The 11,124-nt window shown below is 54.1% G+C and overlaps 1 protein-coding gene across 2 annotated transcripts; it reads right to left on the bottom strand.

Moving 5' to 3' along the window:
• Positions 1 to 854: 854 nt before the first annotated feature.
• Positions 855 to 9,079, bottom strand: PRDM8 (PR/SET domain 8). Of its 2 annotated transcripts, XM_055140568.1 has the most exons (6): positions 8,900 to 9,079; positions 8,532 to 8,752; positions 7,394 to 7,533; positions 5,035 to 5,255; positions 3,847 to 4,078; positions 855 to 3,406 (listed from the first exon to the last, which is right to left on the bottom strand). In XM_055140568.1, the coding sequence occupies exons 4-6, from the start codon at positions 5,251 to 5,253 to the stop codon at positions 1,776 to 1,778; spliced, it is 2,082 nt and encodes a 693-aa protein (XP_054996543.1). In that variant the 5' UTR covers positions 5,254 to 5,255; positions 7,394 to 7,533; positions 8,532 to 8,752; positions 8,900 to 9,079; the 3' UTR covers positions 855 to 1,775. The 2 variants fall into 2 exon arrangements, with proteins under 2 accessions (XP_054996543.1, XP_054996542.1); XM_055140567.1 differs by lacking the exons at positions 8,532 to 8,752; positions 8,900 to 9,079 and having other exon boundaries at positions 7,394 to 7,750.
• Between the last annotated feature and the right edge of the window lie 2,045 nt (positions 9,080 to 11,124).

Raw genomic sequence — 11,124 nt, 5'->3', positions numbered from 1 at the left:
TCCTTCCTTCCTTCCTTCCTTCCTTCCTTCCTTCCTTCCTTCCTTCCTTCCTTCCTTCCTTCCTTCCTTCCTTCCTTCCTTCCATTTTCCTTCCTTCCTTTTTCCTTCCTTCCTTCCTTCCTTCCTTCCTTCCTTCCTTCCTTTTTCCTTCCTTCCTTTTTTCCTTCCTTCCTTTTTTCCTTCCTTCCTTCCTTCCTTCCTTTTTCCTTCCTTCCTTTTTTCCTTCCTTCCTTCCTTCCTTCCTTCCTATTTTCCTTCCTTTTTTCATCCTTCCTTTTCTTCCTTCTTTCCTTTTTCCCTTCCTTCCTTCCTTTTTTCCTTCCTTCCTTCCTTTTTTCCTTCTTTCCTTCTTTTCCTTCCTTCCTTCCTTTTTCCTTCCTTCCTTCCTTCCTTCCTACCTTCCTTCCTTCCTCCATCCCTCTCTTTTTTTTCTTTTCTTTTTTCCTCCCCTTCTTTCCTTTTTGTTAAACGTTCCAGATTTCCCACAGTCTTCTTACACTGAAGTTCAAATGAGCATATAGTCAAGAAATCAACGCAAGTGCTTTGCCATCCCTCCTTTCCTCTATTCATTTGTCTCTTTTATTTCTTTTGGGAGGGGAGCAGACCTGGAGATGCTCAGGGCTTATTCCTGGCTCTACATTCAGGGACCAATCCTGCCAGGGCTCAGGGGACCGTACTGGGTCCTGGGAATAGACCTGGTTAACCATCCGCAAGGCAAGGGTCTTACCCAGGGCACTGCCTCTCCAGTCCACTTTTGATTCTTTGAAGGACTCAGTGAAGATGGATGGCACCTATTTATTCAAAGGGTAGCCCTTCGCTACACAGATATTTTAAAATACTTTCCAAGTAATTGCTCTGATGAAAATAGTCATTTATTGTCAAAGCATCCAACATACCCGGATAATCTATAAAGTTTAATAAATCTTTCCAGGGATAAAAGAAACACATAACTATTCAGACTCCATTTCACGGGCACAAAATTACACTTTGTATTAAAAGGAAATACATATTTACATAATGATGACATTCTTCATTGAAGTCCATAATCATTTCATGATACATGCACTTCTCCCTGGAAACTTAAATTGAATGGTGACCCTTTTTTATTTGTTTTCTTTTTTGTAAGAACGCAAACTGTCCTCAAGAAATGCAGAAAGCATCTCACCCTCCTTTATATCTAAAATAAATTTTGCCCTTACATATAATTATTACATCTAAACCGTAAGTGCTTAATAATTTAAGTAGAAACGTATGACAAATGCATCAATATGCTGCAATATATGACATTTTAAAAAATGTACTTTTGTTTTTGGGAAAGTGAAAATGCGTGCATTCGAAAACAAAAAGAAAAATGCCTCAAACAACCCACCTAATCTAAAATCCACCAGCCTGTCGTGTGTGTGGGTGCGTGTGTGCGTGCGCGTGTGTATGTGTGCGTGTGTGTGCTGTGTATGTGTGTGCATGCACTTGAATGTGTGTATGTGTGTGCGGGCGCGTATGTATGTGTGCGTGCTTGTGTGTGAACGCATGTGCGTGCTTGTGTGTACGCGTATGTGTGCGTGCGCGTGTGCATGTGTGGGTATGCGCGTGTATATGTGTGCGTGCGTGAGCGTGTGCGCGTGTGTATATATGTGTGTGTGTGTGTGCGTGTGTGCGTTTGCACGCGGTTCAGGTCACAGGGAGGCGGTGGGCGTCCTCGCGTGTCTATTCCTGCAGGTGGCTGGGCGGGGCGGTGCAGGGGGGCTGCGGGGAGGAGAGCGGGGAGCCCTCCGGCGTCAGTTATGCGAGGTCATGTGCCTGGACAGGTGGTGGCGCTCCCTGAAGGACTCGTTGCAAATGGGGCACTTGAGTTTCTCCTCCCGCCGCCGCTTCACCAGGGGCTCCATGGCGTACTCCTTTTTGTGGTGCGAGCGCATGTGGTACACCAGGTCGGACGTCATGCGGAACGAGGCGTTGCACTTGGCGCACCAGTTCTGCGCGGGCAGACACAGCGACGTGAAGGAGGGCGGCAGCAGGGTGAGCGCCGACGGCAGCTGCAGCTGCAGGGGTCCCGCGGCCGCCGCCGCCGCCGCCGCCGCCGCGGCCGCCGAGCTCTTGGGCCAGAAGGCGGTGGCGTAGAGGAAGGGGCTCTGCTTGGGCAGCCCCCCGCAGCCCGCGCCCAGCTCGGCCGCGCCCTGCAGCTTCACGGCCAGCGGGTCGGCGGCGGCGGCGGCGGCGGCGGCGGGGTAGAGCCTGGCGGGCCCCACGCCGTCGGGGGGGTGGCAGGGCTCCAGCGCGCCCAGCTTCTGGCCCAGCACCAGCGGCGGCAGCTGCGCGAAGGAGCGCGCGGGCTGCGAGAAGGCGCTTTTGCGCTCGTCCGACGCCGCCGCGCCGGGTCCGGCGCCCGCCGCGCCCCCCGCGCCCCCCGCGCCCGCCGCGCCGCCCGCGCCGCCCGCGCCGCCCAGCTGCGGCACCGACGTGAAGGCGCTGCCCCGCGCCGGGCTGCCGCCCTCCAGCCGGCCGGACAGCGGGGCCCCGGGCCGCGGGGACGCCGCCACCGGAGTGGACGAGCCCCCGCCGCCCCCGCCGCCGCCGCCGCCGCCGCCCGCGTCCTGCTCGTCGGCGCCCCCGCCGTCGGCCGCCGCCGCCGCCTCCTCCTGCAAGCCCGCCGCGCGCGCCGCCGCCTTCTTCACCTCCACGAAGGCGCTGCGCTTGGCCTCGCCCGTCTCGGGGCTGGGCGGCGCGAACAGGCGGCCGCCGTCGTCCAGGCCGAAGTAGCTGCCGGGCGCGCGGTACTGCTGCTGCGGCGTGCACACCAGGTCCTCCTTGGGCACGGGCAGCGGCCGCTCCGAGAAGCGGCTCCGGCCCGCCACCAGCCCCGCGCCGCCGCCGCCGCCGCCGCCGCCCTCGGCCGCCTCGTCCGGGAATTTCCTCTTCCCTTTGCCGCCGCCCGCCGCGTGGCCGTCGGGGCTCAGCTCCGCCTCCTGGTGGCCGCCGCCGCCGCCGCCGCCGCCGCCGCCCAGGCTCCGGCCCGGGGAGCAGCTGCGGCCGCCGCCCGAGTTCTCCAGCTCCCGGGCCAGATTGTGGAAGTCCGTGGAGGGTTTAGCGCCGCCGCCGACGGGGGGCGGGTTGGCGCCCTCGGGGGAGGCCGCCGGGTAGTGGTGGATGGGGCCGGCTTTGCAGAACTTGGGGCCCGGGCCCAGGGAGGCGTCTTGCCGCGGTGGCTGCGGGTCTTTGGCACCGCCGCCGCCCCCGTGGTCCTTGGTGCCCACGACGCCGCCGCCGCCGCCGCCGCCTTGCTCGTCGGGGGGGCTCAGATCGGCGCTGTGCAGCCTCTTGGGGCAGCGGAAGCGCAGATGCGCCACGTAGGGGAACTCGAACTGGAAGCGCTGGCTGCATTCCAGGCATGTGTAAGGGGACGACCCCGCTGCGTGAGCAAACACACACACACACACACACACACACACACACACACACACACACACACCACGTGGTTAACTTCGCACCGTCTGCAGGCCGCTTTGCCAACGCCCCCCTCTCACATCCAGCTCCGTTTCCTCAGCCCCCCCCACCCCTCCCCCCGCATACCCGAGTAAAAAACACCGGGTCCGACAAGATCTAACTTTTCTCCTGGATTTGTGGGGGGGTATGTGTGGGAAGAGTGCAAAATACGGAGCCAAGTATCCCTTCCACCCCCATTTCTGCCAGCTGCGTTCTGTATAGCGTCTGGGTGCAGAGTGAGACCCGCCCCACCCTCCAAGGGGAGCGTGGAGTAAACCCCCCTCCCCTCCCCCTTCCCTCCCGCCCCCCGCCCCCAGCTCCCCCTTCTCTCTCCCCCCGCCCCCCGCAGGTCTCCAGCCAACCTACCATTCATCTTGCTGTGGGGTCGAGAGGGGCAGAGCAAGAGTAACTCAGTCAGTTCTTTCCCGTACCAAACTAGTAACTCCTCGTCTTTGGCAATCCTGCGGAGAGAGCGGTAAAACAGCTGTCCGTTTTTGATATAGGCTTCAAGGTTCTGCTCCTCTTTATCTCGGGCAGACTGGACAAGCCGCAGCCACATGAGACCTTCTGAGGAACCGTTGGCCGCAGAGGTGTCCACCTACAGCGGAAGAAGAGAAGATACGAGAAGGAAAGTGGAGGAGAGACCAAAGCTTGCACACACACTTGACCCAAGCTGGCCCCCACGCTCTCATTTGTAAGCCGCGGGTCTGATGACCACCCCGCGGAGCGCTGCGGCTCCCTCGCCGCTGGAGTGGATTTAAATCGTCCTTCCCACATATGTATCGGCGCAATATATTTCCAAACGAGGGCTACTTCCTTCTTAGGACTCAAACTAGTGTTAAAGCCTTGAGGATTCCACCTTGCGAGCCTGTGGGGGAATTTTGTTAATTTGGGAACCTGAATGCAGCTCAGTGCTTACAAACAATTCTGTGGCCTCGCTTTCATAACTGTGGCTTGAACCATCGATGGTTATTCTTTATAAAGAAAGGCTAGAAAGAGAAATTCGAATTTTTATCTTCAAACATGCAGACCTAGCAGTGCTGCATAGTCAAAAAGTATGAACATTTTGAATTTAAATTCCAAGCACTGGCCGCTCATAGTGTTGGCAGAAAGAGTCAAATCGAGGGGAAGACAAGGCCACCGAGGTTAGCGGGCAAAGGCACCCAGTACTGATAGTAAAAGTTAAGTCTAGGAAGTATTTAGTATGCAAATACCCTCATTTCTAATGTAATTCCCCCAGAATTCTTAGGAAGTAGGGTTCATCACCAGGAAAACCTAGTTATACAGCCGGAATGCAAGTCAACGTTTGCCATTTATTCCTGGAAATCAGTTGACACAAGTTTGCTTTTTCCTTTTCTGATTCTAGATTTATAAAATAGGATGATTCCCATCGAGTTTGCTTTTTCCTTTTCTGATTCTAGATTTATAAAATAGGCTGATTCCCATTGTATTTTCTGCACCAAGAACTTCGCTCAGCTTGTCAGCAAAATGACTCTTGGTCCCCTTCCCACAGGCTGTTACCCTCATGCCTGATCCAGCATCAGCCAAACTTACCCGGAAGATATAAGGGACTGTTCTCTTGTCCGTGGACTTGAGCGCTATGAAAGCTATGCTGTCATACAGGGACGTGTGGCTTAGGACGCAGGGCCCAAATATGGCATTCTCGGGGATGTCACAGGTGGTGTAGACGCTGGTAAAAATATCTGTCAGACACTGCTGCACAGCCTTGGCATCTCCATCCCAGAGGCCTCGCTGGATGCCCGAATCCTCCATCACTGAAGACAGACAGAACGATGGTGATGCCAGATACACAGCTCGCGTTTGCTTCTACCAATCTAGGCAGAACATGTTTAACTACGAAACAGATTTCTCTTGGATTTGCCTGAGCTTTTTTTTGCACAGCTCTATTTCAGAAATAAAGTCAGTGGCAGATTAAATTGATGTATTCTGAGGATGCCAACCAAGGAATACTTTTTTTTTCGTGTTTTTCTGCTTTGAACAGTAGGAATGGTGGAGTTCTCAGTGGACTGCTGGAGAGGAAAAAGATCTCTTGGAAACAACTTGGGGGAGGGCGAGCAGGAGAGGGCAGGAGGAATAGTTGGATGGTTTCTATACTAACTCACGGACATTCCTGACTAAAGGAAACTTTTAATCCTCTTGGGCAGGGTGCCTGGGAGCTGATTTTATGATTGATTTTTCTTCCAAAGAGGGGACTAGTGTTAGCAAGCAGGCAGACACGTAGCATGGCAAATGGATTTCAAGTATCACGGCCAGTGACTCCTTGTCAGCCAACCTTTCTCTGCAGCTACAAGAGGGGACGGATGTCTGCTCATTACCATAATCCAACACTGTCCCTCTGAGGCTTTAATTAAAAGCAGCAAGCAGAGGTAATTATTTTTTTTCTCGACATGCTTATTTATGGATGAGGGAGAATCCCAGTTACCTTGTTATACAAGGGGGTGGATTGAATCTTAGGTGTCTTATGCAGGGAGCAGGTTACTGGGCAGATTTGAAGTGTCCCCGTCTGAAATACTGAGTGTGTAATGACTGGTGATTTCTGGCTTCCCCAAGATACAACGCTGTTTGGGCAAGAAGAGGGGGTCAATCTGCTTTGAGTAGACCTCGGTGGGCACTCCAGCTGTTAATCTGAAGCAATTTAGAAAGTAATGCCCCAATGGAGAACTTTCTATTAAGCTGTCATAAAGAGACATTTTCCTTCCGGAGCCACTGGACTCCCACCATAGGACATCATTGGAAACAAACACAAATTTTAAACTGTCCTTGAAGTGACTCCACTGGTGACTCTTTTTTGCCTGGTTAAAACATTCCCCCAAGTTACCTTATCCTGATAGTATAAGGCAATGTGTATCTTGTATACTTTAAGGAGTCGGAAATAATAGACCTAGCTCGTTTTCTCCGAGCTATTCATTATGGAGTGAAATTGGTAATGCTCATTCTAAAATCTCAGTGTCTATGAACCAATTAATCCTGCAAATACGATTACAAGGTAGTGCTTTTCCCCCCTTTTAGCTAACCGAGCATGAAACTTCGCTTAGTCTGTCTGCCCATCGAGTGGGCTCCACGCCGTACAGAGCAAGTATCTCGCCAGGCAGAAAGAAGCGAGAAAACTACTAGGTAGAACTTAGTTTATTAGCCTCTTGTCCCTGAACAGTTGGTGCCCCCCGCCCCGCCCCACCATCGGACGTTCGAATATCCCATTTCAAATGTGAATACATTTCAAAATAGCAACAAAACCTCCAGAACCGCTTCTTTTCAACGCATGCTCCCCGCTCCTTTCAATTTTTCCCAATTCCGCCCCAATTTCTCTCCTCCTTCAACAACAACAATTAAAAAAAAAAAAGAGTCTCTTTCACACAAGCGTTTCATTGTGCCAGGAGGTCGCCCCGTCCGTCCGTTCGCGGCTACGGCGGGGACGCAATCATTAAAATGCAGTTCTACCTAACAATACGGCGAAAAGAGCCTCGCTACGCCGCGCTAATCGGGTCCGCGTCGCCGCGGCGGCCGCCACGAGCCTCGAGCCCATCACAATAAGCGTCGGGCAGAGCCTGGGCCCGAGCCTCGCGCGCCGCGGCCACTGCTGGCAGCCCCGGGCGGCCCGGGTGCCCCCCGCAGGCCCCGGCTCCTACCCCGGGCCGCTGGGGTGGCGCAAAGCTCGTCGCGGGGGGCCGGGATCGCCCGCGCCTGTCTCGGGCATTGTCTGGCGGCGGCCGCTCGCTAGCCCAGCCGCCCGCTCCTCCGGCAAAGTGCTCCTCGGCCGCGCTTCCCTTTGTATACTCTGCCGGGCGGCGGAGCCCCTCCGCCAGGCCGAGGGGGGAAGACCTCCACAACAGTGTCCACGCTCCAGACTGGCCCGCCTCCCATCCCCCTCCCGCGGCCGTGCAAGTAGACTCACCAAGAAGAAGGTCAGAAGCCGCTGGGCCCCCGAAGGCCACCTCGAGCCCGGGAGGTGCGATGGAGGGGTGCTCCCGCGGATGCTCTCAGCGCCTGGCCATGGCTAAGGGCGCCGGATGGGGCTTCTCTGGCAGGCGCTGCCTGGAGAGAGATGCAGAGATGCAGAGATGGGGAGGAGAGAGAGGGGGAGAGAGAGGAAAGAGGGAGAGAGAGAGAGGAGAGAGAGAGAGAGACAGGGAGGAGAGAGAGAGAGAGAAGAGAGAGAGAGGGAGAGAGGGAGGGAGAGAGAGAGAGAGGGAGAGAGAGGAGAGCGGAGAGAGTTGTACAGATGGACCCGATGCAGTGACTGACTGGCACGCAGACACACACTTTTTGTTTGCTGCACATAATCTGCCCAATGACGCGTGACAGCCCACGTCCCCTCCTTTTAACTCTTTGCTGGGCTGGGCGCTCCCTCCGGTGGCGCCTGCCTCTCCGCGCTCCCCTGGACCCTGCCCCCCCTGTCCCTCCCGCCTCGCCCCAAAGCCTGGGCTCTGGGGGACTCTGGGGGAGGAGAACTGAGTTTGGGGGGTGGGGGGGCGAGAGAAGTACCCTGAGTACGGCAGGGGCCTGGGGGGTGGGGGCCTTTCCCCCCTGCCCCCGGCAAAGCCGACCACCCGGCACGCTCGGGGACCCCGCGCGCTTGCCCCGGACTCTCGGAGCTGCGCAGGGGAGGAGGGCGCGGATGAGCCCCGAGGGATTCTCTGGCTCTGAGCGGGGCCGCCGCATTGCACAGCCTGTTGCCTGGGGGAGGCGGGGGATGCCCCCGAGCCTGCTAGCTCCCCCGGACGCTCACGCTAGCAAGACCCTCCCCGGGCACCGGCGTCTGCGCTGATGCGCTGGGGTGCGAGGTCAGCTCCGTCGGGTCCCGGGCGCACACTGAGGCGCGCAGGAAAGACGGTGGAGAGGGGGCGCCGTCGGCTCCCGTTAGGGGCTTTCCGGGATGCGGGGGTCCCAGGACACCCCTACCTGGGCCAGGGTCAGGGGTGACGGGGAGCTGGCCAGGGCGAGGCAAGGTGCGAGATTCAGGCGGCCGGCGAGTCTCTGGGGGAGGGGGGCACAGGGGAGTGGGCAGGGGGCGTCATAGTGGAGATGATTACCGAGGCGGGCTCCGGAGAGCGTCTCTTGTCCGGCGGGAAGGCGCGGCAGGGCGGCTGGAGGGGCTGCAGGTACCCGGAGCCCGGTCTGCGCGCTCGGTCCCTTTCCTCGAGGGCAGCCGCCGGTGAGAACGACGTGCCGTCCGCAGCAAGGCGTGGACACATGTGCAGCGGGGGCTGCGGACGGTCTCCGCTGGGGGCGTCTCGCCACAGTTTCCCGGCTCCTGAGGGAAGACAGACAGGGCTTGGACGGCGGATGCCTCGGTCCGGCCCCGGCCTCGCCACGTCGAGGAGGGCGATCTGCGCGCGCCGGGATCCGAAGGGGCGCGGTCGTCCGCCTACCGAGTAGAATCACCGCCGGCCGAGCCCACCTCGCTTCCGTCCAGCGTTGCAATCAGGTAAGCCTGGCGTGTGAGACTAGGAAAAGGCGCAGACCGCGTGACTCTGATCTTCCGGCAGCTCTGACATCTCACAGCGCGCGGGGGGCGACCGGGCACCGCGCCCCTCCCCAGGTCGGAGTCCCGGGCCCAGGAGACCAAGGAAGGATTTTGCTAAAGAGAAATTTAAAATTAAAAAAAAAAGAAAAGGAGAATTTCCCACTAAGTTTTCTCTTTCCCTCTCTGCACCTCGCTCTCTCCCCTTCGCTCTTCTCTTCCCCTCTCCCTCCTCCTCCCTTCCCTCCCCACTTCCCACCTTCCCGGTCAGATCAACCCGCTCCTCCCGCTACAAGTCCCAAGACCTTATCACACTCAGCCAGACCTAAGCGGGCTGGGGGCTGGCTAAAGCAAACTTGCAAAAAATGTCTAAGTTTTCAGGAGAAAGGGGGAGGGGTAGAAGGTTAATTTAATTTCCAGATTAGCGACTAGAACGTCTCTTAAACTTCAGTCACCTTTCATGTTAACATAGCATTGCTTTTATGCATGCTTGTACAATTTAAATAGTTTGGCTTAGGAAGACTCATAGTGAATGCCTAGGCTCTCACTTGTGTGTGTAGATTAAAATGGGTCACTGTGCTTACTCACGGGTTGTTTAATAACTGGCTCTATGTGTCTGCTTATCTATCTAGGTATCTATCAGCTATCCATCCATCCATCCAATCACTAACATAAAAGGGGGGGTATGTGTATGTTGGGGGGAGGTGCAATTAGAAATTGTGAAAATAGTCTCAAATGCCTGGATCCACCTAGCTCAGTAACTGTCACTGTCACTGTCATCCTGTTGTTCATCGATTTGCTTGAGCGGGCACCAGTAATGTCTCCATTGTGAAACTTTGAACATTTAAGTCATTTTGAGAAGATAGGAGTAAAGGAAGGGCTTAAAAATAGCAAGTTAATGATAAGCAAGCAGTGAAGGGGTGTGATCCCTTAGAAACTACAGCCACCAAGTGACACCTGAGCGTGTAGATGGAGAAGGTGGGACAGTGCCCCCCCTTACAGACTCCTATTGCTTTAATTATAGGAAGCTTCTCTCTCCCAGGAAAAGTCATGTGTCCATAAAAACGCTTTTTAAAAACCCCTCTCATTTCTATTTATCTATTCCTTAATGTAGGCATTTAGAAAACTTTGAACTCTAACTGGAATTTTAAACTTTCCCTGGTCTTTTTCTTTCTTAAATATATGTTGTACTTAGGCTGTGTATCCTTTGAGATTCTACTTTATATATATTATTATATATTAATGTTTCTGAATTTATGGGGGGGGGAAAGGGGCTGAGCTTGACCTTCCTAGTCTCAAGCTAGCAAACAGTTAATAAACTTTACATCACAGAGGGGGGAGATGTATGAGGATTCTGGCTACCAGATAATATTTCCTCTGTTTCACTTTTATGTTCTCTAATTAGATCCCTCCCCCACTGATTTCCAATAAAAGTCCCTAATTAAAAATTTTATTAAAATTTATGAATCTAACTCTAACAACTCTTTGTCTTCCAGATTAAAGTACTGACATAACAATAAATATGAAGATGATTGAACTTAAAAATTCCTCTTTGGAAGGTTTTCCAGTATTTTGTGGTACATATTTTGATTGAAAATATAATAACCATTAGCAAGAGGTAAAGAAAACCCATACATCAATATACCTAGAAGTGTAGGGCCTACAATGGCACATAAACTAATCTGAAATCACTCTACATTATTACTTACTAGAATTCATAGATACTAAATGAAGGGGTGAAGCATTTACTCAGCCTCAGACAGTATTATAAAAACGAACCTTAGCCAATATTTGTATCTAATCCACATGGAACAATGAGTTCATGCATATTTTTATGCTGTTGCTCTCTTTCCCTGAATTTTATTTCCAATCAAATGATTGGAGGGACTGGAGGAACAGCAATGAAGAGTGAGTATATTCACCTTGCTCCACTTTAGAAAAGCTCTTGCAGTGGCAATAAAAATGCACATTTAGACACCTGCATCCTTGTTTGGAAGAGAAGACCGCAGGGAAAGTGAGGGATCATCCCTAATAGGATGCTACTTAGGACCTAGGTGAGAAGGGGCAGAAAGAAAGGAAACCTGATTCTTAGAGAGTATTAGAGTGAAAAATGCCATTCCTAGTCCCCAGGTAGAGATCTCAGGCTCAGAATAGCTCAGCTT

Source organism: Sorex araneus, chromosome 5, assembly GCF_027595985.1.
Source record: "Sorex araneus isolate mSorAra2 chromosome 5, mSorAra2.pri, whole genome shotgun sequence".
NCBI lineage: Eukaryota > Metazoa > Chordata > Mammalia > Eulipotyphla > Soricidae > Sorex > Sorex araneus.
Note: the sequence above shows the minus strand (reverse complement) of the source record. Positions and strands in the feature narration are given on the sequence as shown.